Source organism: Pelodiscus sinensis, chromosome 32 (genome assembly GCF_052426305.1).
Source record: "Pelodiscus sinensis isolate ZL-2025 chromosome 32, ASM5242630v1, whole genome shotgun sequence".
Classification (NCBI taxonomy): Eukaryota; Metazoa; Chordata; order Testudines; family Trionychidae; genus Pelodiscus; species Pelodiscus sinensis.
In genome coordinates this window covers 9,558,549-9,581,105 of record NC_143083.1, presented here as the reverse complement: position 1 = coordinate 9,581,105, position 22,557 = coordinate 9,558,549, and the positions used below count along the sequence as shown (strand labels likewise).

Sequence of the window (22,557 nt, the reverse complement as noted above, 5' to 3'; positions counted from 1 at the left end):
GAAATAACAGATGGCTTTTTCCGACTTCTGTAAACCTCATTCTATGAGGAATAACGCCTATTCCGAAATAGCTATTTCGAAAATAAGGCCTGTGTAGATGCTCCACTTCTGCTATTTCAAAATAGCCCCTCCCCTAGGAAATTCTAAGTTATTCTCCTGGGGCGCTAAATTGAGATAGCACGTCTACATTAGGGAAGCCTGCCTCGGACTAATTTTGAGGCTTCCCTGCAGTGTAGACATGCTATTTCAGAATAACTAGTGCAGTTTAGACATAGCCTCACTTTAAAAACAATGTGTGGTCCTGTGGCAAAAATATATGTAGGATCATGAGCTTTCATGAGTAGAACCCACTTCGTCAAATGAGATTCATCTGAGGAAGTGGGTTTCAGTCACGAAAGCTCATGATCCTATATATTTTTTGTTAGTCTCTTAGGGTATGTCTACACTTGCACCCTCTTTCGAGAGAGGGATGCAAATGAAGACATTTGAAATTGCAAATGAAGCCGAGATTTAAATATCCCATGCTTCGTTTGCATATTCGCATTATGGCGCTATTTCGAAATAGCGCTGTTTTGAAATAACAGACGCTGTTAAGATGTGGTTATTTCGAGAGAAAACCCTTCTCTCGAAAAAACCCTTATTCCTCATACAATGAGGTTTACCGGGTATTTCGAGAGAAGGGTTTTCTCTCAAAATAACCGCGTCTTAACAGCGTCTGTTATTTCGAAAGAGCGCCAAAACGCGAATATGCAAATGAAGCGCAAGATATGTAAATTCTGGCTTTAATTGCAATTTCAAATATCTTCATTTGCATCCCTCTCTCAAAAGAAAGTGCAAGTGTAGACATACCCTTAAGGTGACACTGGACTATTCATAGTTTCAAAAGTGTAGTTGCTGAGATTTGCAGTGCGTGAAGTCGAGATGGGGAAACGCAGGCCCAGGGCCCGGATGCAGCTGATCCCGAGGCTCAGGGCCCGAGGCTCATGGTCCCCGCCCAGCATTAGGGAGCCCGCGCTGGTGCTTCAGCCCCACTACCCCACCCCCGCTACCTCACCGCAGGACTAGAGCACACAAAATCTACTAGGATGCGCCCGCTACACTCTGGTGTACGAGGGGAATGTGGGCAGAATGTTTGGGGGCTTTTTTGCCTCTCACTTGTGTGCGGCCCCTGACTGGTTCTTCTGTGGGTCAGCAGCCCCCGACCCAAAAAAGGTTCCTTGCTCCTGGCATAAAGGGAATGTATAGATCACAGCACAGAACAGTGTTTCTCAACCAGTGGTACGAGAACGCTTAGGGATACTCAAGAGAAGCCTGGGGGGTACGTCAATACAACTGACATTTGGAGAAAACTGAATTTCTGTTTTAAGTTTTATAGCGCTGTATCATTTTTGTACTTCTTACACCCAAAAATGTCATCGCCCGCCCGGCTACAATTAAGTTGTTTAAACAAATGTGTTGCATCGTAGACAAAAAAAATGGTGTGTCTGAAAACTATAGGTATTGGGGGTACTTCTAATTTTTTTTAAAAGGGGTACTTTATTAAAAAAGGTTAAGAAACACTAGCAGAGAATACCCAGACTTCTCTAAGGGCCACATGAAGGCTGACCATGCCACTCTTCCTCAGATGAATAGGCCACAGCCATCAATGGGATCATGTGTGTGAATAAACGCAACTTTGAACAAGTAAAACTTTGCTGGTTTGGACCCTTAATTCTTATAGGGCCAAATGGCCATTGCCGTTAATAGGCGTCTTGGCAAAGTAATGCTTTCATGCTGTGACCCGCCATGTCTAGTTTGCAGAATTTTATGGAGGGTTAAGCTCGCGCGTATCTTTGGGAGGCTTAGCTGTTTGGCTTTCAAGGCAGAAGATTGATTGCTACCATTTGCTGTCTAAAACTGTCCCTGTCTTTCTCTCCCATCCTAGCATGTCATGAATGGAAATAATGAGGAATGAAAGGAACCAAAGGAGGATGCAGTCTGGCAGTCACCCACTGTAAATGCCCTTCCTGGTATCAGATCTTGTCATCGTCTCATTCCAACTCCTGTAAGATCAAGGCACAGAGATGCAAAGTCCTTTAACGCGTCTGGAAACATTTAATTTCAAGAAAGAATAAACCAACAGCAGCACTTTCGAGGACAGGCTCCAACCTCTGTTTCTAGGCTGGTCTGTGGGGAGAGCTAAGTTGTGCAAACGAATGTTTCTCTCTTAGCACATAAATATCACCCAGACTCCATTACAGCCACCTGCCCAAAAGAAGAGGTCTATTTTTTTTTTTATTTATAAACTCCTTCCCTAACTTGCTGCTGGCCAGCACCATGCTGTTTTGCTTTCCTTTGCACATCAGTTTCCACAACATAGCAATTCCAATGGTCAAGGACCTTCATTCACTAACACGGGAACTAGGAAGAGCAACTTTCATCCCTTTCAGATGCAAGTGAATGCTTCTTCCAGTAGATGTTGAATGTCCACCAAGTCTTTCACCGACACATTTCCCCCACCCCTGGCTCTTTCACCTTGAGATGCCCTTGCTGGGCCAACTCGACAGCTAACTCACAGTGAAACTTACCTCTGAGTAAGTACAATGATGTTTAATTTGTCCTATCCCTCTTCATAAGGCTCTCGCAGATGAAAAACTACACTCTGAAAGAAGGCGCCTCTATTTGGATGCCACCTCAGTCAGAATCCTTCTATAAGCACTTTTTCATGGTGTGGTTCAAAGACTGACCTATTCTTAGGAAAGAGCCTTATGAAGTGGAAAGTTTTTCACCCCTCTTCTTTATATAGACGACACTGGACAATCATCCACTCTTTATACCTCCTATTGCAAAAGCAAGCTGCTAATTATTGGAAATGTTCCTACATTCTCTTCCTGGATGGGGAGACCTGTCTGAGCAAAGGGCAAACTGCAGCGTGACCAGCACAAACCCAGGTTGGGAATCATGCAAATATGAAGATGGAGAATTGTATGGGCCACTCAGGCGCTCAGCTCTGAAGTGATGCGGACATGAGATCTGGACTTTAACTCACGGTTTGGGATGCAATGAGGATTCTTGAACAGAGCAGAGAAGAATTTTAACAAGCATACAGCTGGCAATGTTATTTGTAAACTCGTCTGAGGCCAGGGTCAGCTTATGCAAACAATCTCACACATGCACAAGGGAAAACCCCCTTATGGATGAGTTCTGCAGCTGAAGAATTATCGGAGAATTAAAATAGTCAAGGGACATTTTATTACTGGTATCCTTGATGGATCTCGTGTACAGGGCCCCCACAGCCCAGCTATTCACTACCATGTGAAATTAATACCACGTCTCCCTGCAGGAGGGCAAAACCGGCAAAGCAAGATTTTCTGAACAGCAGAATCAGCTTTCTGTAAAATACAGAGCTTTGCTTTTTATTCTTTCCCTATAATTCACAATGGCAGAGGAGCAGAGAGTATGCTAGCTCGCCAGGCACATTGCAGTGTTTTTTTTAACTTTTCATGTTCTGCATGCTTCTCCTATACTGGGGGCAGAAGGCTTATAATGGGATGCATGTCTCTTCAAATTGTGTATTTATTTACGGAGCAGACGTATGCATGGAAAGAGGAGAACGCATTAGCCATAGAAACAGAGGATCCTGATGCTCTGTTTTGCAGCCATGTTAAAAAGTAGTAACAATTCATTTGCTGAGAACTCATCTATCTACTTGACTTCCTGGAAATTTCACTCTTAGCCAATTGCTAGCCATGGAGATGGGATTTCTGTGTTACAAGCAAAAGAACACAGCACGTCAGTTTTTTTGGCATTTGAGTTTATGCTAAATAAGACAAAAAAAAAATTCTGCACTAAAATTTCCAAAAACTCGGCAGTCACTTAGTTTCAAGGCAAGAAGCAGTCATCAGAATTTCTAGACTATGTCAAGGTTAATCTGATCCACAAAGCCATCTGTGCACTTGCAAACATTGATCCAAAACCTACTGGAGTCCCTAAAAACACTCCCTCGGACATCAAAGAACTTTTGGAATAATCTCAGAATAAATCAGTACAGATCTTACTGTGGTACAAAAGATGTGAATTCCCTCTTCCCGTTAGAAATTCACGGGCCTAGAATTTTGTTTTCATTCTGAGAACATATTTCAGTGGAAGTCAAAAGTGCAATAAACTCTATAAATTCTGGAGACTAGAAGGGAATTGTAAAGTCACTTTGGCGGAACACTAAAGAGATGTTTGAAAGCCAAACCCCAAAACCTCTAGCACATCTGCAGTAGCTTAACACTTCAGCGAAAATGTTCACAACATCCTAATCTGTGAAATAACACTATTCTGGTACACATTCTGCTGGGGGGGAAACCAACACAGATTTATCTTCAGTCTTGGGACCTTGAGAACTAAAATACTGATTGTGAATAGCAATCTCAATAGGTGAACTTTTTAAAGGAAAAATACTGGACGCCATCATATGCAGCATTAGCAGAGAAGCCACACAAAGGATGGACCTAGAGGCTGAAGTACAGTATTAGTATCTTTCGAGGCAGGTCGTCCAAAATGGGGCTGACATTTCAGGATATTAAAATGCACATCATCTATTTCGTATGCACATACAGGAAAGGAACATACATTGAAATGGAGAACATCAACTTGAATTTTGTAAAATGAACTAATTTTTCAAAAATGACACTCTGTGATAGAGCATTCTTTAAACAGGATATTACAGAGGTTTTAAAATATGTGTCAAGAGATTTTCTGCTTCCAAGTGGATGTCTATAAGGATCTATTCAATATGAATAAAACTGACTGTACAGGAGAAAAAGTGAAACTGATGATACACAAGGTGCTGTCAAATACGCCAAATAAACTGAAAAAATTGACAAAAAAATATCGACAGCATCTTTCAGTTGCAGTGATTTTAGGTTATTGCTTGTAAACATTGTGGCTACAAAAGTCTGAGATGGAAATGTGCCGTTCAAGTTGTCAGTGTCCCTTTAATGAGATCTGTGGCCTCATATCAAAAGACTGGTATTCACGGCCGTGTGAAATTTTAAAATGTTGGTTATGCATCAATAAAATATAAGATCCATAGACTGTAAACATTTCAACACAAAATGGGCACCATTCATTTTACAGAAAGAGCATAATGGGCTGGATTCGACAACAGAAAGCCTCAGTGAATTTCAAAAAGGGTGGGCTTTGGTTCTCCAAAAGAGAGAATTGGAATGGCAAGCAAAGTCCCAGAGAATGCAGGGATCCGGTATAACCGCACAGGCCTGGAGCTGTCAACCAGTTGTTTAAAAACAACCGCAAAATATATGAAAGTAATAACACTTCACGAAGTGCCGTTATGCAAGACAGCCGTACTTCTGAGGTACTTGAAGCCATTTAACGTACTTGAGCCTCATAGCATAGCTGAGATGTGCAGGTATCAGCTATAAGACGATTGCCACATGGTATCGTTTCATGCCCTGTCAGAAATCGGGTAGCATTACTCACGCGCTGCTGTTGTTGTTAATGATGTCATTAGAAGCCTTTGGTGTGTTTATATCCTGGCATCTTGCTAACGCTCCACTCTTACTCGATGAATGGAGAAATCTATTAATTTTAATCACAATATTACTTTCCAAGACAAAAAGGTTACACATGGCGACGATGCAGAAAACAAATAGAAAAGAGGATTGGGGATTTTCTTGCCATTGACTTAGACCCGACAGTGATGACTTCAATGCCTTGTCTATACTAAAAAGGATTCAACAGCATAGCTACACTGCTACAAAAAAACCCCAAGTGTTTCTGCTGGGGGGTTTTCAGTTCCCCTAACAAAGTCACCTAGACCAGCAGAAGCCCCAAATGACAGTATGGATATGTCTACACTGCACGGCTATTTTGAAATAAGCTATTCCAGAATAATTCTTCCAAAATAGCTTATTTCGAAATAACACATCTACACTGCAGGGAAGCCTCAAAATTAGTCCGAGGCAGGATTCCCTAATGTAGACATGCTATCTCAATTTAGAGCCCCAGGAGGAACTGGGAAGGAATAACTTAGAATGGCCCCGGGGAGAGGCTGTGTCTACACACGCCTTATTTCATAATAGCTATTTCGGAAAAGGCGTTATTCCTCGTAGAATGAGGTTTACAGATTTCAGAATAAGCCGTCCATTATTTCAAAATTATTTCGAAATAATGGAACGTCTGCATTGTTATTTCGAAATAACGGTGCAGTATAGGTGTACCCTCAAACTGCATGTGCATTAGGGCATTTGCCAGTATAAAAATATCACAATTGCTAGGCCAGAAAAGTTTCTAGTGTAGACCTGGCCTTATTCCTGCCTAAAGACCACTCTGTGTGATTTCAAATAGCAGGCGTTCTCAAACACATTTTCCTGAGGAAGGCAACTCCTGGACTCCACCACTGATGTGAATTGGTCAGTTCACATATTGAGTCTACCCACAGCAACATTTTTGATGGAGGGGAAAAGTTTATTTTACATTTGTGACACCCCCTTCAGAAATAACACCAAGGTATTCCCCTCACAGCTATTGGTGGCTGCATTCTACCATCCATGTCATAAAAAACCCAAACCACATAATCAGATTTTGGCCTTTATATGGAAACAGTTAAAGTGCAGAGTTTAAAACATCCTAATTCAAGCTATGTCTCTGCTACAGAGTTTTTGCTGAAAAACTGCCATTTTTCCACAAAAACTCACCAGGCGTCCACACCTCAAGCATGGTTTTGCGCAAAAAAATCGAAAGAAGAGAGGGGGTTTTGCACAATAATTATTCCTCTTTCTACGAGGAATAACTCTTTTTTGCAGGGAGGAGGGGAACTGACTCTTTTTGCACAAAAAACCCGCTTTTTCAATGCGCTTTTGCAGCGTGGACGCGCTCTTGCACCAGAAGTTTTTGCAGAAGTTCTCTTCCACAAAAAGCTTCTTGAGCAAAAAGCCTGCAGTGTAGACATAGCTTGTGTCCAGTGTAGAAGTGCATGCTCCCTAAAGGGCCGATCCAAAGTCCCTGGGAATCTTTCCTTTGTCTTCAATGGGATTTGAATCAGGGTCATCGTGAAGGAAACTTGTTTGCTCATTTTACATTCCGTGATTTTTCTCCAATCGATTTCTTATTCTGCGGTATTCTACTGACAGACCAAGGAAAGCTATAGACTGAGGTAGACCGTCCATCTGAACTGCAGATATATTTTTCAGGGCTAAGCAGCAGGCAACGGGGTTATGCAAACTACTGTGTGCTGGCATTGTGAGAATGTGTTGAAATTTAGGTCTGGCCAAGGGTTTCGTTTTGGTGCACCCGACACAGGAAATGAAATGGATAGAGTCTGTGATCTCATCAAGTGTGAAAAGTAATTCAATGTCTTCTCTACAGTACTGTGTAAAATCTGAGTCCATTGAACGTATACCTCATGGCAATTGTTTCCATCTGTTTTTTCCCAAAGACTCTTTGCTTATAGATGTGTCTACATATTGGTAGGGGAAAACAATATTTCTAAGTGTTAATGTTCTTAAAAGCAACACTCCTCTATTTCATCTTCCTGGCTGGAAAACAGAGTTAATACAAGAATGATTGCTGTAAACTGATATTGGCTCAACAGCAGGAAAAATATACAGGCAAGATTGCTTTTTAAAAAATGTGGATTCACTTTTTCTTTTGTATTTTCATACTGTCTGGCAATCCGAAATAGAGCATGCTACTGTTAAAGTGAATTTTGAAGTCACTATAAGAAGGGAATATAATCTCAGTTTTCTTCCTTTGCAGTAGGCACTCCAGCCCATACCTACATGTAAAAATGTGTGAAACTTGTCATTTTTCTAAAGTGTTTGTATGTTGGTGGTTTATGCTAGAAGATATAAATTATTGTTAACAATGTATTATTTTTTGCTTTATATTATGCCATACAAAACTGGATATTTAATTAAAATCAGAATGACCCTTAAACAAAAATGCCTCGCCTACATTTTGTGTGCATCTAGTTTCACTGCCAGATGAAATTAAATATTGCCTTAAATATAAAACCAGATGAAAAAAATCTTCATTTCTTTAGATTAAGGACCATTTCCTCCTCTAAAACAAGTCAGAAAGTGCCAGATCTCTACGGCGGAAGCTAAAAGGTAACTCTTTCAAAATGATCTTACTAAAAATACAGTAACTATACAATCTCAATGCCCTTGTCTACACCTTAGTCCAAAATAGCCCCCCAAATTTGAATTAGTAAGTGGTGAGTCCACACTACAAAGCCCGTTATTTCAGAACAAGAGGCCGCAGAATTCGAACTCTGTACTCCTGCTTTTGATCAGGAATAATGCTAATTCCAAACTTGTATGTTTGAAATAACATTAGTGTGGATGCTCCAGTACCGGTAATTTGAACTAATGGGCCTTCGGGAGGCCTCCCACAGCTCCCTAGAATGTTTCCTGTGGCTCTGAGTCTGGGGTAGCGCGTCCACATTAACAGAGCCTGCATCGGACTAATTTCGGTGAGAACACACAAGTTCAAATTTGCGAAATCAGGCGTTCTTAAGTCAAATGTAGTCATTTCAAAATAACTTGCTAGTGCAGATATGGCCAATATGTTTTTACGAGTGTCTCTTTACGTTTTGCTTCAGAAGAGACCCATGGAAAAACTGTTCTATTAGCTTTGTATCACCCACTCTATGCAGAACCATCCACCACAAAAACTAAAACTTGATAAGCCCCCTTCTTTGTATATTTCATTTGCAGTCTAATTGACATAAATGCTTCACCATTCAGCCCTAAGATATTCTATAATAAACCAGCATATATCTGGGATGTCAGGATCCTAACTTGAATGCTAAAAACCTTTTAAAGTGAGATATTTGCATATCTTAACTAATTAGCGTGAACCCAAAAATAAATTGACATCCTCCGAGACCACTCACTGCTGGATGTATGTTGTGAAAAATGTACTGAAATCTATAACAGTTAACATGAGTGTAAACTATTAGGGTTACATTTCTGTTGCATGAGTAGCAAACTAAGAGCAAATTTGGATCCATTATGATAACTCTTGAACATGCTGAGACAAAACGCTGCCTCCGTGGCAGGGTCGCATATTATTAGGATATGAATTACTTCCAAAATATTTCAAGTGGCCCTTCACCAGAGTGTTACTAACATCACTGCTTTGCCATCAGAAGAATTTGAGTCAGGGGTTCCAAAAAGGGAAGTCGTGGCTGAGTACACTCAACCCACACATCTTCACTGCTAAGAACATGACCAGGACAACAGATAAAATTCAAAAGCCCTTTGTGGTATGACTACACAGTGCATATGAAATAGGATTAACTGCTACTCTCCTGAAGACACTAAGGATGCATCTAGACTGCAGGGTTTTTTCAGAAAAACGGCATTTTTTTCCTGAAAAAACTTCACTTACTGCTATTGAGTACTTTTGAAAGAAAATCAAAATCAAAAGAACGCAGGGGGTTTTCCGACACTGGTAAACTTCATTCCGCACTTTTTGCGGAAAAGCGTCCATGCCAATCTAGACGCGCTTTTGCACAAAAAGGCCCCGATCGCCATTTTCGCGATCGGGCTTTTTTGCAGAAAACAAATCTGAGCTGTCTACACTGGCCCTTTTGCGCAAAAGTTTTGCGCAAAAGGGACTTTTGCCCGAACGGGAGTAGCATGGTATTTCCGCAAAAAGCACTGATTTCTTACAGTAGGAAGTCAGTGCTTTTGCGGAAATTCAAGCGGCCAGTGTAGACAGCTGGCAAGTTTTTCCGGAAAAGCAGCTGATTTTCTGGAAAAACTGGCCAGTCTAGACACAGCCATAAGGTTTAAAATTGTGTGTACAAAGCCTTGCGAAACAAGGACTCTTTCAGCGAGTTTTTTAAATTTGCCCATCTGTTGATTCTACAAAAGACACAACAAAAGGGCCACTAGGGTTGCCAGCTACCTTCACAAAAAATCCCTAACATGACGGTGGGGGGAGGAGGGGGAATTGGTTGAGCAAAAAAAACAAAAAGAGGGGGACCAAACTTATTGAGCAAAAAAAGTGGGGGGTGGGGAGACCAATCTTGAGTAAAATCTTGTTGGGTTTTTTTACTGGATGGAAGGCACAATTACTGGACACCTGGCAACCGTAAGGGCCACATTGTCGGTGGAAAATTAAAACCCAGAAATGTCTCTGTTCACAACAGCTGAGGTCTCAGTGTGTTTTATGCACTCTTAGCATCATATGGATCTGAAAAAAGATCATTCAAAATGATCTCCAGGTTACTACCAGCTTTTTTTTTTTTTCAACCCTCACCTGAAAAGGTCCCTAATTTCTTAAACTTGCAAAAGCATTTGGGCCTCGGTATTTTCATTTCAGGACTAAGAAAGCAGAGGCTGTGGAAAGAATAAAGGTTTCCAGGCAGGCTCCACAATTGTTGCTCACCCTGAGTATAGTAGTACGTATTCAAGCGTGTAGGCCAACTCAGGTCAACTCCCAGGAGGAAGTGCTACTCAGTAGGAGTGAGTTTTGCAGAAACAGGCGCTCAGCAAAGCAGCTCATATTAGTTTTCACGCGTTTGCGTCAACATGGAAGAAATAAGCCCCAAATAGCGGTCGGATCAGCCACCGTGCCCTTCCCAAAAAAGCCTCCAAGAGTGGGCATCCAACGTGATTTCATCGCCTCCCCCTGCATTCTCCTTTGAAATGTTCCTCGGAAAAACGATAGGCGGAATCTTGAGTCCTCGTGCTTTCACTGGGAGACATTTGACACACAGGAGTCATGGAAGGAAAGCCAACGGGGAGGGGGACTGTGGGGGACTTCAAGGGGATATAAATTAAAGGCGCACACACCTTTTGTCCCCCTCAATGAAACAGCAAAGCAACTCACGAGGCTTTTCATTTTGCCATTATAATCCTCCCTCCCCGCCCCCAGAAGACCCCGTGGAAATGAAAAAGGGGGGTGATAGTCTCACCTTGCCCATTTCTAATTTTGGCAAAGGAAAAGCTTGCCAAAAAGCTATAAATAACACAGGGGACTGTAAGAGGTCTCAGAGGGGGGCAAAACAGGTGCAGCTGCAGTGCGCATGACCAGGACTAAGAGCCTTGAAGTGCTGCATCTCATGATAGTCAGAGTGCTTTCCCATCACCCTGTGGGGCGTGGAAAGGACAGGGAGGGGGTATAAATTAAAGGCGCACATGCCTTTTTCTCCTCAAGGGAATAGTAAGGCAGCTTGCAAGGCAGAGCTGAGAGGGAGCAGCTGGATGCAGGCACTCAATTAAGGAAAAGGAAAGATCAGGCATCGCTTTGCTCCATTTTCATTTGCATCATTTCTGCTTGTGCATCCAAGTTGCTTCCCTTCCCATTCCTGCAACTCCCGGACGATGAAATACATCATCGGGATAGGAGGGTAAGGTGCTAGGTGATCTTGCATTTACTTCCTGCTTTTCGTTTTTGTCACCTGCAGCATGCCTTGAGGCATGAGGATGACATGTACTTTTATATGGTAACAAGGATAGGGGTTTAAATAAGGCAAAATCTAGATCAAATATCTCCTAGCTCTAGATCATGCTTGTTTTATTGCACACAGAGAGCTGTGCAGGTTGGGCTTGCCAGACGCTTTCACCCCCACCCTCGCCAGACGCACCAGCGGAAGATTGTCCCCACTGGCCTTCCATCCAAGAGAAACAAAAAATACAGGACATTTTGTATGTACAGTATTTTCTGTCTTTTTTTCTGGACGGGGCCAGAAAAAACAGACTGTCCATATGAAAACCAGACACCTGGTCTTTCTATAGTGATACAGGGCAGGAGCTAAAGGTTTTCTGGCTTTATCTTCACACCTGATTTCGAAATGGGTTGAAACAGTTAGAAAATGTAAGAGGCTTTCAGTGCAGAGAGAGATTTTAAGTGTTCCACTGAATACACGGGAGGGGAGGGGAAAGTTGATAAAAAAAGCTTCCTAAAATGGTTCCAAAAAGGAGGGACTTTGTTTCCTCCCCTCCAAATGAGTGAGACTAGGAAGAAGAGCTGCATAAATCTCCCGAATTGGGTGACTGTGGGGCACAGATCCTGCGCAGGTGCTGGCTGTCATAGGTGAGTTAGGGGGGTTATACGGCATGAAAAAGTGTGCAAAGGTGAGAGATTTGTAAAGAAATGTTCGAAGCTGGCACGTTCAGCCCAGACCACCCCGCCCTCCTGCAGGGAGGAAAGTCTCTCTGCTTTGGGATACAGTGATGTGGGACCGTGGGGGTCTGAGTCCAGATCTGCCCTCCACTTAAGGCTCATTCACAGGGTGGCGGAGGGAGGTAATTTTTAAGGCCGTTGTGTAAGGCATTTCCCTCTTGTGGCAGATTTTTTTTAAGTCTCAAAGATCTTGGCTGCATCAGCTGAAGTGTCCTAGATCCTACAGACAGCAGGGTGATGGGGCTACCGCCATGCTAATAGGAAGTCATTTGGAATCGATGCTGAAAATGGCTTGTTCACCCCCGTTGAGTGTATCCCTGGGAGACGTCCGCTCACGTTCCCTGCTCACAATCCCAGGATTTTTAAGACAGGAGCAATGTTTTAATTTGGATCCTTCGGGGCCGAAGTGAGATTTGAGGGCTCTCACTGCAACACACGGAGATCCTGCTCCTCCTCCCCCACAGGAAATCAATTTAATTAGAGGTTGACTATAACTCCCTCTCATGTCTGAGTGAGAGGATTAGTCTGAGGGACTGCAAGACCTTCCCCCTGACCGGAGGGCTCCCCGCTTTGGTTCTTGAGAGGAGGACCCTGGCCGGAGGCAGGGGGGATGCTGTGAAGGCCAAGACGATAACAGGGGTAAAAAAAGAGCTGGACAAGTTCATGGAGAACACGTCCATCCATGGCGATTAGCCAGGTGGGCAGGGTTGGCACCTCTAGCCCAGATAATTGCTCTGTTCTATCGCTGAAGCAGCTGACCCCGGCGCCTGTTGGAAGGCAATATTCTGGGCAATACAGAGCTTTGGTCTGACACAGTATGGCTGTTCTTATGTTCTAACCCCTTCCCCCCTGGTTCTGGGGCAGCCTTCACAGAACAGCCCCTTTGGCTCTTGGACAGAAGGGCCCCTCACCTGGTGCATTTGTGTCCTATAAAGTGTGTAGGAACGGGGAGCAGCCCTGCTTCTCCCCCACTGGGTCTGTGAAGGGCAGGAAAGGGATTCCACTACCTCTCCCCACTCCGCCATAACACAGCTAAGAATCTGGTTTCTATGGGACTAGCACATTTACCTGGCGTAGCTCGGGTCATTATAGTGGGGCTCAGGATAGTGGGGTGCAGGAGCCAGGGCAGGGGGCTGGGAGGCGTGAGGGGGCTCAGGACAGGGGTTGGAGTTTGGTTGATCCCCAAGCCTGGCCAGGGCAGCAGAGGCATTGTGTCCAGTCTCTGGCTCCCTGGGGCTGACCAAAGCAGGGGGCAGGCTGCCTTGCCAGCAGCTCACCAGAACAGAAACCTTACCCGTGTAGGGTGACCAGCAACATCCGGAACCCCGCCCCTAGCTGGCCACACTCTTACTGCTGCACCCCCCTCCCCTCCCAGTGCAGTGTTCCCTCTAAGCTACACGGCTTCACAGGTGATTCATCAGCCTCGCTCAGACAGTCGGCTCCGTGCACGGAGCCCTGAGCCTCCGACTGGGCGGGGCTGATGAATCACCCAGGAAGCTCTGCTGCCCCGGTGGTCATTCTGCAGTGTAGCTCTGCCTCCTAGCAGACCCCCTCCCTTTGCATTTGAAGCATAACAAACCCATTCCAGGCACAGCCCCTTGTCCTGGCACCACCAAAACTCTGGCCTTGCTTTACGTTAGAGTGGAGGAAGCTGCGGCCCAAGTTTCGGTGGTCCTAGCTCTTGCCATTTTGGAGGAGGAGCTCTTGAACAAATGGACAGACAGACAGATGGGCAGAGAGACAAACTCTCTCAAGTATATCGTAGATGAAAAGGCTTGGGGGGGGGGGGGGTTCACGTCCTTCCCAGCTTTGAAGCACATGTCTGAATGTCAGGGTGTTGGGAGTGACTGGCGAGACAGTTAGCGAAGTCAAATCTTGGGGAAGGACCCAGATTCAGTCTGCAGTGAAGACGTCGTAAGAGGGACTGGGGTCCCCAGTGTGCCCTTTGGGTGACCTTTTGGATGACAGACCATTGCTGGCTGGTTTTCAGATCTCACCAGAAGACGACTGGATCAAGCAAAACAATTACTCCGATCTCACAAGTTGATTGCCTGGGTAAACAGGGCCCCTTTTGCATGAGCATTTTATTTCTTTGTTTTAAGAATTTTTACATCTCCACCTTAGCACTTATTTGTCTTGGGGGTTCATTATATCCCTGGAGTCTGACTAGTCACTTTATCTAGGAAGGTCGGGGGGGGGGGGGGTTATTGAATCTGATACGGTCGCCGTGTTTAACCAAGCCTACAAGTCAGATCCAGCTGGGGCAAAAAATATTGAAGAGAAAGTGATGGGATTAGTTCAGAAGCATCCCTTCCTTCCATCAGGACCTACAGTCTAGTGCTTGCCATTACAGAAAGGATGTGGATGCATTGGAGAGAGTCCAATGGAGGGGAAAAACACATGACTTACAAGAAGACACTGAGGGATCTGAGCTTATTTAGTCTGCAGAAGGGAAGTGTGAGGGGGGATTTGATAGCAGCCTTCAACTGCCTGAAGGGAGGTGCCAAAGAGGATGGAGAGAGGCTGACAGATGGCAGAACAAGGAGCAATGGTCTCAAGTTGCAGTGGGGACATCTAGGTTGGATATTAGGAAAAACGATAGCCCCGGGAGGATGGGGAAGCACTGGGATGAGTTCCCTAGGGAGGGGTAGAATCTCCATCCCTAGAGGTTTTTAAGTCCCAGCCTGACAAAGTCCTTGCTGGGATGATTTAGTTGAGATTGGTCCTGCTTTGGGCAGGGGGTTGGACTCAGTGACCTCTTGAGGTCTCATCCACCTGTATGATTCTAAGATTCTATGCTGGGCTTATAGACGCCTTTAATAAAGATTCTTTTGACTCCATGTGATACAGAAGCAGACAGATCTGGCTGGAATAGAAATACCCCTGAAGAAATGGTGTTAGGCTGCCGTAACGGCACCTTATACTGTCGTAATTCTAATGCCTCTTCTCTCCCGCTGCTTCACATTCCCTCTTTAGTGTGACCAACGGTGGCAAAACCACTTTGACCAACCGACTTATCAAAGTTCTTCCAAACTGTTGTGTTGTCCATCAGGATGATTTTTACAAGGTAAATTAAGCTATTCTGCCTGTTTAAAAATAGCTACTGAGGCTTAAATATATTCCATGCAATGTCAAGTATGTGCCATAGGGAAGCCTGGTGTGAGTTTGTGTGGTTAAGTGGTTTAGGAAGAACATATTTAGCTTCTGAAATGCCTTGGGCAGATTGAAATACAATGGCCTTTTACAAACTGTTAGCATGTTAGTTTCAACACAGTAGCCAATTGGAACACAGGGAAATGATCTCCTTGAATTTTAATTTCACAGCAAATGCATGTAACTTTAGATCAGCCTATTGGTTTAAAGGGACTTATTTTTGCTTTTATTTTAGCTATTTTCCTAGTTTGTCCCCACCTTGGCCCTTTCTTGTAATCGTTCTCTTTACAAAAAAGACTCTGGCTTTCCAAAGGCCTTTTATGACATAGGCTGCAAGCATGTTTGCATTTATCATTTAAAACAAAGACAAGCTAACCTTTCGGCACAAGGGACCACATCCTCAAAAGCTTTTAGGCTCCTCGCTTGCACTGATTTCAATGTCAGGGGAACAGTCAAACTGTCTAACACCTTTAGCTCTGTTTTACCTCTGTAGGAGCCTGAGCCAGTCTATGGAAAGATTCACACTAAAGTCAGTTGGCTGTGTTGGATCAAGCCCAGGCGGATGGCAAGGACAAAGCCACGTTAGAACATGTTACCGAATTGTGTTTCGGGCTCTAACAATGATCAGAAGGGTCATAACTGTATTTTGATCCCGCTGATATAGGCAAGATCAAACCATGTTGCGACACAGTGAGAGAATTCCTATTTTATAACACAAAGCCCCAACCCGGTCGATGTTCCTGTGCTCCCAGACCTAAAAGGCCTGTTTGTCTGTCCTTCATGCATGTACATGCCCTACTGAATAGAACTCAGCACATTTTTTATATTGCTAAATTGGAAGTGTTTCTTCATCCTAACCCAAAAAGTGCATCTAGATAAATGCTAAGAGGAGCTTTGAGAGGTAGTTATAACTTTTTCTGTAAAATATGTATTTCATTCTACCATGTTAAATTTATAAATGGTTATTGAAAGCAGAGCTAAGAGCAAACGAAAGTTACTGTGCTGACTCACAGCTTTTATTGGACGCGTTTGTTCAGTATCGTAGGAATTAATGTAAGATGTGATACAGCAATGGTCACTTAACACTACCTGCATTTTTTAAATCCAAAGATTCTATTTCTTGACTTAAAACCATGCTTCTCTACCAAATCAGAAATGGCATTTTTCTGACTTTATGTTAAACCGGGAATCCTTGGGCAGACGCAGCTTCCTTGGGGCAAGAGAGCAAATTCACTTGCTGATACTCTCAGATGGGGTGGAAGATGGGGCGGTAAAAATGCTCCATCAGGTTTCACACCCGAAGGCTGCTGCGGCCGTTTTGTTAAGTGAACTCTTGCTTCGTTGTGTAGTGCAGTCGTGCACAGGTTGTGATCACATCGTAGCTAACAGATCACCCTGCCTTTGCAGCAATGTTTTATTGCTCACTATATTTCAGCCACAAGATCAGATAGAAGTCGGGGAAGACGGCTTTAAACAATGGGATGGTAAGAGCAGTGTTCGCTGTAGGAAGCAGTAATGTATATTTTTTCCTAAGTATTTCTTTTTAATTATATTATTAAGACTTAATGGTAAATTTCCATAATTCTATATTACACGTTTCTATTTACACACTTTCCTGCCTCTGGGGTTTGGGGCTTTTGACTTATTTCCCACCTGATTTTCTTCTAACTAGCACTGGAATCCCTGGATATGGAGGCGATGGTGAGCACAGTGAGGGCGTGGATTGAGAAGCCAAGGAAATTTGCCCGTTCCCATGGGGTGAATATTAAGCCTAATTCTAAAGATCCCGCCCCGAAGGAGATCCACATTCTGGTCATTGAAGGCTTCCTGCTTTACAATTACAAGTAAAGTGTCTTTTTATTTACAGAACGTTTTGTGGCAATGAAAAGTGCAGGATTTATAGCTCTGGTCACGGAAGTCTCCTTGCAATTAACTAACTCAAGTGGTTTTCAGTCTAGGGGTCACGACACAGTACTGGGTCGTGGAATGTCAGGCACTGGGTCTGGTTGCTGCAGGGGGATCAGTGGGGGGGGGCTAAGGCAGCTCCCTGCCTGTCCTGGCTCCTCAGACTGTGCTGCACCCCAGAAGCAGCTGGCAGAAGGCCCGCCTCCTAGGTGAGGGTGGGGGTGGGGAAGAGCGCACTCCCATTGGCTGAGAACCTGCTGCTGGCTGCTTCTGTCTTTGCATCGGAATCACAATTCTCAGTGGTTGAGGTGACTTGAGTTCCATCTAACAACACCTTCTTGGGGAACAAATATTTAATACAGGTTGCACCTCTAAAATCCGGGATTCCCTGGTCCGGCAACATCCATAGTCTGGCATGACCTCGGATGTTCCAGGATCAGAAAGTCCCGGTGCGCTGCAGGGTGTTGGAGGTCCAGGAGCCTGTGTGCGGCTTAGCTGGGCAGTGAGGAGGGAGCCAGGAGCCGGGATACAGCTCAATCGGTCTTCAAGGAGGGCTGGAGCTGCACAGGGGGAGCCAGGAAACCGGTGGTAACGGGAGGGCTGAAATGACCTCCTCTGGTCCAGAAAAATCCCTTATCTGGGTCCAGTCAGGTCCCAAGGGTGCCAGATCAGGGAGGTCCAACCTGTTATGGGCTCTTCAGTCTAGCAGAGACGGTAAGACAGGGTCCAATGGCCGGAAGTTAGACAACTTCCAACTAGAAATAAGGCATAAATGTGTAACAGCGAGAGTCATTAACTACTGCAACAATTTACTGAGGGTCAGGGTGGGTTCTCCCAAACTTGATTCAACAGTGATGAAGTCCTTCTAAAAGACCCTAGGTAGGAATTATTTGGGGGAAGTTCTCAGGCATGGGATAGATAGGCGCTCAGACTACATCATCATAAAAGGTCCAGGCCATGAGTGGTTCTGCGAGGACAACCATTCAATGACACCTGCTCAGCACTGTTTCAACACTCAGTATAGGAAGCAGCTGGGACCTGCCTTCTGAAGGTGAATGTCAGATGTGAATGGCTTGTCTCCACAGACTGTGTGTTACAAGAGCCTCATTGAAGATTACATCAGTAACTTGCCAGGGGCCCAAGACTTGTATGTTGCCTGAATGAAGTAGAACAGTGTTGTCCAAATGAGACTTTAGGTCCCATTAGGAAACACTCTGAGTGAAGAGCCTAGATTTAGGCCAAGATGGAATACTGCATTCTGTTTTGTGGGAAATCGCACCAGAATCCTGTCAGTCAAACTTTGTCCAAGCCTGCTGTATACATCCGATTCCTCCCGCCATGATCCTCCGGTCTGAGCTGACATCTCCAGTTACTGGCTTTCCAGACTAGTAGGAGCATAATTCAAGCCAAATGTGAAAGATTTTTCCCTTAGGCTCACAGGGTGACTAGTTTTCCTGGCTGTTCAGGCCCCTTTAGACACTCTATTTCTGTCTCGGACACAAGAAGTATTTGTAAATGGGCTCACATCAGGCCACGTGAAATGTTATCAGAAGTCCGGACTGCTGCAGAAAGTCTTTGAAGCAAGGGCACGACAAACCACAGGAAAAAAAGATTGTATTTGTTGCAACGTGGCCACTAGCATTTGTCTCTGAGGAAATAAGTAATAGTGATCTAGTGTTGCCTTTTTTCTCCCCGCTCCCCCAGACCGCTGACTGACTTGTTCAACAGACGCTACTATCTGACAGTTCCCTATGACGAATGCAAAAGGAGGAGGAGGTAAGCGCGTTACTTTACCTACGGTTAATTAATACGTTGCTCTGGTATCGGATTTGGAGCACGTATGCAAGGGAGAGTATGGTAGTTGCGTGACGATTGTGATTCAATGTACGCATTGGCGTTCCTTTCCAACTGCAGTTGCAATTGACAAACTTTCAAGTCAGTCGGAAGATGACAGCTCATGGGGCATTTCTTGTACCTTTAGAACAGGGGTGAGGAAACTCAGGCTCGGGGGCCAGATGCGGCCCTCGGCTTGCCTGGATCTGGCCCCCGAGGTTCAGAGCCCCCCCACTGCCTCCCAGTGGAGATGGAGCACACAAAATCTACTAGGCTGGGCCTCTCTCGGCTCTGGTGTGTGAGGGGAATGTGTGGAGGGTCTTTCTCCTTCTCATTTCGGGGGCCACAGTGGGGGTGTGTGTTCTACTTCTCATTTGTGTGCAGCCCCCCCCCCCCGGACTGATTTTTCTGTGGGTCAGTGGCCCCCAACTCAAAAAAGGTTCCCCACCCCTGCTTTAGAAAATAGCTATCTTGGGGGGAGTAGCTTTTCTTGGGAGTTGCAGATCTGAAAGCTGATATTCTGGAGTGACCTTCAAATAGGTACAGCTCCTGTCCCTTAGGACATGGGCTGTGTTCAGCAGTATATCACCGAACCACCATTAGATAACCTCATTTGATCTTTAGCATTGGGCCAGATGTAATGCCAACATGACAATCTAACACAGGGGTGGGGAACCTCAGGCCCGTGGTTCGGATGTGGCCCCCGGCTTGCCTGGTTCTGGTACCCAAAGCTCCGGGCTCCTCCTCAGTATTGGGGAGCCTATGCTGGGGCTCCCGTCCCCCTTCCATCCACCGCACAGCTGGAGCACACAGATCTACTAGCCCAGGCCCCTCTAGGCTCTGGAGAATGAGGAGACGATGGGGAGGGTCTTTCTGCTTCTCAGTCGGGGGTCACATCAGTGAGGGTTTGGGGATAGTTTTTGTGCTTCTCACTTTTGTGGCCCCCGGCTGATTTTTCTGTGGGTCAGTGGATCCAAAAAAGGTTCCCCACCCTTGCTCTAACAGCTTCCTTTCCATTTGAACACTGACAGTACACGCCATTATCCTATTCCTGACCCGCCTGGTCTTTTCGACGGCCACGTCTGGCCCATGTATCTGAAGTACAGGAAGGAAATGGAGACGAGTGAGGTGGATGTGGGTAAGCTGCCCTTCACGCAAACGGTGGCATTGTAGTGCCGGCACCAGGCCGTCAAGACTTCACTCAAGGAGGTTTGAATGATGAAGCTAAGAACGCTGGCCTCGCTTCTGCTCAGTGCCACTTTGAAATGGCTCTGGTGTCACTAAGGGCAGGATTCAGCCCAGAGTTTATGTGGGAATATCAGAACGAATGCCTTGCAGGCTGCACCAGAAGGCACCATGCCTCAATTTATCAAGTCTTTTTTTGTTGTTGTTGCATTTTTTAAATTAGTTTGGGAGACCCCATTAGGATTTCCTCCTCACACGCCTAGCTACCTGACAAGGAAGAAGAGCAGTGGCTAAACGCAGGATCAGGGCCGGAGATCGATAATCTTTTGCCATAGATTTGCTCTATGATCTTTCACCTCCATTTCCCCTCTCATGACATGGGACCCACCGTGATCTACCTCATAGGCCTCTGGGGGTGATCAGTCTGTGAAACAAACCTTAGATTAGAAAACACCATTCCAAGGCAAAATATTATTTATAACCAAGCAGCCATAGCAGCAGCTTATTCCTGGAAGTCTAAATCAAGATGGGAAGAGTCTGTGGATTGGGGTTTCTTTTTGTGGAAACGGCAGGTTGGACATGTGGGTGCGTGACCCTTAAACCAGGTTTCAAGAACCTTTTTTTCTTTCCTGCCTCTCCCTTCTCCCCTATTTATTTTGGGTCTGCACATCCTAAACTCAAAACTCCGGTCATCTGAAGAAGTGGGCTGTGCCCACGAAAGCTCATGGTACTATCTGCATGGTTTGTTAGTCTATAAAGTGCTACCAGACCATTTGTTGTCATTTAAATTTATCCTTTTTACATGTGACTTTCACGAATGCCCTTCAAATTGCAAGCTAACAAACTCACTGGGTTGTTGTTGTTTTTCCTTTCAGTGCATCTGGATGGATTGAAGTCTAGAGAGGACCTGTACAATCAGGTCTTTGAAGAGGTTCAGAACACACTTTTAAATTGTTCATAGGTAAATAGGCACCTGCTTCTATGTGCATTGGTCCCTGCTGAAACAGCACACTTCTTCCACACTGGGCTAGTCTTGCTTTCTGGAGTCTGAGAAGAGCTGAAAGACCCCGATTTGATGTAAATAGTGCCCTAGGTGTTAGAAGATAGTATTAGGTAGGGTGTATTTGTGTAAACCAGCCGTATACTGTCCCTTGGAAAAGCTCTGATGTATATAATTGAAAATGTGAAGATAAGTTATTTACAACTCACCCACAGGCAGGTTTTTTTTTAAATCTATATTCCACTGGTCTAAATATGTGATTTTTAAGATGCTTTTTTCCACCATTCAAGAGCCCACCCTCTGCTCTGCCTCTACTTTTGAATAGCTGTTAAGCTTCTGCTTTATTGCTTGTGACACCACCTTTTAAGTTCAAAGGGTTTTGGTTTTTTTCAAAGTGCTGATATGAAAGACATGAGCTGTATGTCAGCCAGCCAATAAATACTATTTTATGCTCAACCCTATTGTGCATTTAGGAGGAAACCTTGTGGCTTTCACAAGCTAGGTCCTCTCCCTCCCTGGAGTTCTTAAGACCGGGATACCTCTGAATTGCCTACAGCTCCATGAGTTTCCTGGTTTTACCACCCACCCCCACCCCTTCAATTCTCAGTCCTTTCTCCAGGAAGCAGCCACAAACAGCTTCCCCTGGGTTCTACTAGCCCTCCTCTTTGTGCTGCCTGTGTGTGCTTATTAACTACTTTCTCAGCTGATGGGTTAATTAGCCCCGGAGCTCAACAACTCACAGTTTGATTAGATAATTAAGTCTTGCTCCCCTCAATCAAGGCATCTCTGGGGGGCACTGGTGAGTGACCAGAATGCTGCTGGTTCTCTCCAGGCTCTGGCAGTGGTTTGTTTCACACTCTCTCGTCAATTTGTAAGACGATGAGGGGGGAGCTCACAGCTCCTCTGCATCTGGCATTCTGAGCATGAGAGTTATTCAGGTGTGGATTTCCCAGATGCTAGGGCTGGATCCACCACAGAAAATGCCATGTGTTGGGTATTATTAGGCCTAATTGGTGGACAAAATAATGAGGGGATGGACTATTCCAGGCATCATTACTTTTTGGGGGTTTTAAAATAAATATTTGTGCAGGCGGGGGGGGGGGGGGGGGTGTAAAAAGGAAGAACGTGAGGCAAGCCAACAGGCTGGTGAAATAGCTTCACCATCTCGGCTGCCACCCCTCCCCATCTTCTAGGATGGTCTTTGTCCCAATGCTGAGGGACATCCTGACACAGCCCCACTCCCGGCTGGGCCCAAGGCGCATCTGGACCTCACTCTGTCAGCTGCAGCCAAATCCTGACCACCAGCTGTGGTCAAAGCAGCTGCAGCAATCCCAGCCCCAGCCCCTCTCAAG

General features: G+C 44.9%; 2 protein-coding genes across 2 annotated transcripts in view; both read left to right on the top strand.

The window, feature by feature from the left end:
- Positions 1-7,914, top strand: part of ATCAY (ATCAY kinesin light chain interacting caytaxin) — a 48,554-nt gene extending 40,640 nt beyond the window's left edge. The window contains exon 13 of the mRNA XM_006135594.4: positions 1,925-7,914. Coding sequence (XP_006135656.2) covers positions 1,925-1,934 — 10 coding nt within the window. The 3' untranslated portion in view covers positions 1,935-7,914. The remainder of the gene's footprint in view (positions 1-1,924) is intronic.
- A 3,311-nt stretch (positions 7,915-11,225) lies between these two features.
- On the top strand, positions 11,226-22,287 carry NMRK2 (nicotinamide riboside kinase 2). Its single transcript, XM_014579783.4, has 7 exons — positions 11,226-11,353; positions 15,106-15,196; positions 16,718-16,766; positions 16,955-17,126; positions 18,892-18,963; positions 20,052-20,158; positions 21,081-22,287. The coding sequence occupies exons 1-7, from the start codon at positions 11,328-11,330 to the stop codon at positions 21,164-21,166; spliced, it is 603 nt and encodes a 200-aa protein (XP_014435269.3). The 5' UTR covers positions 11,226-11,327; the 3' UTR covers positions 21,167-22,287.
- The last annotated feature ends 270 nt before the right edge of the window (positions 22,288-22,557 follow it).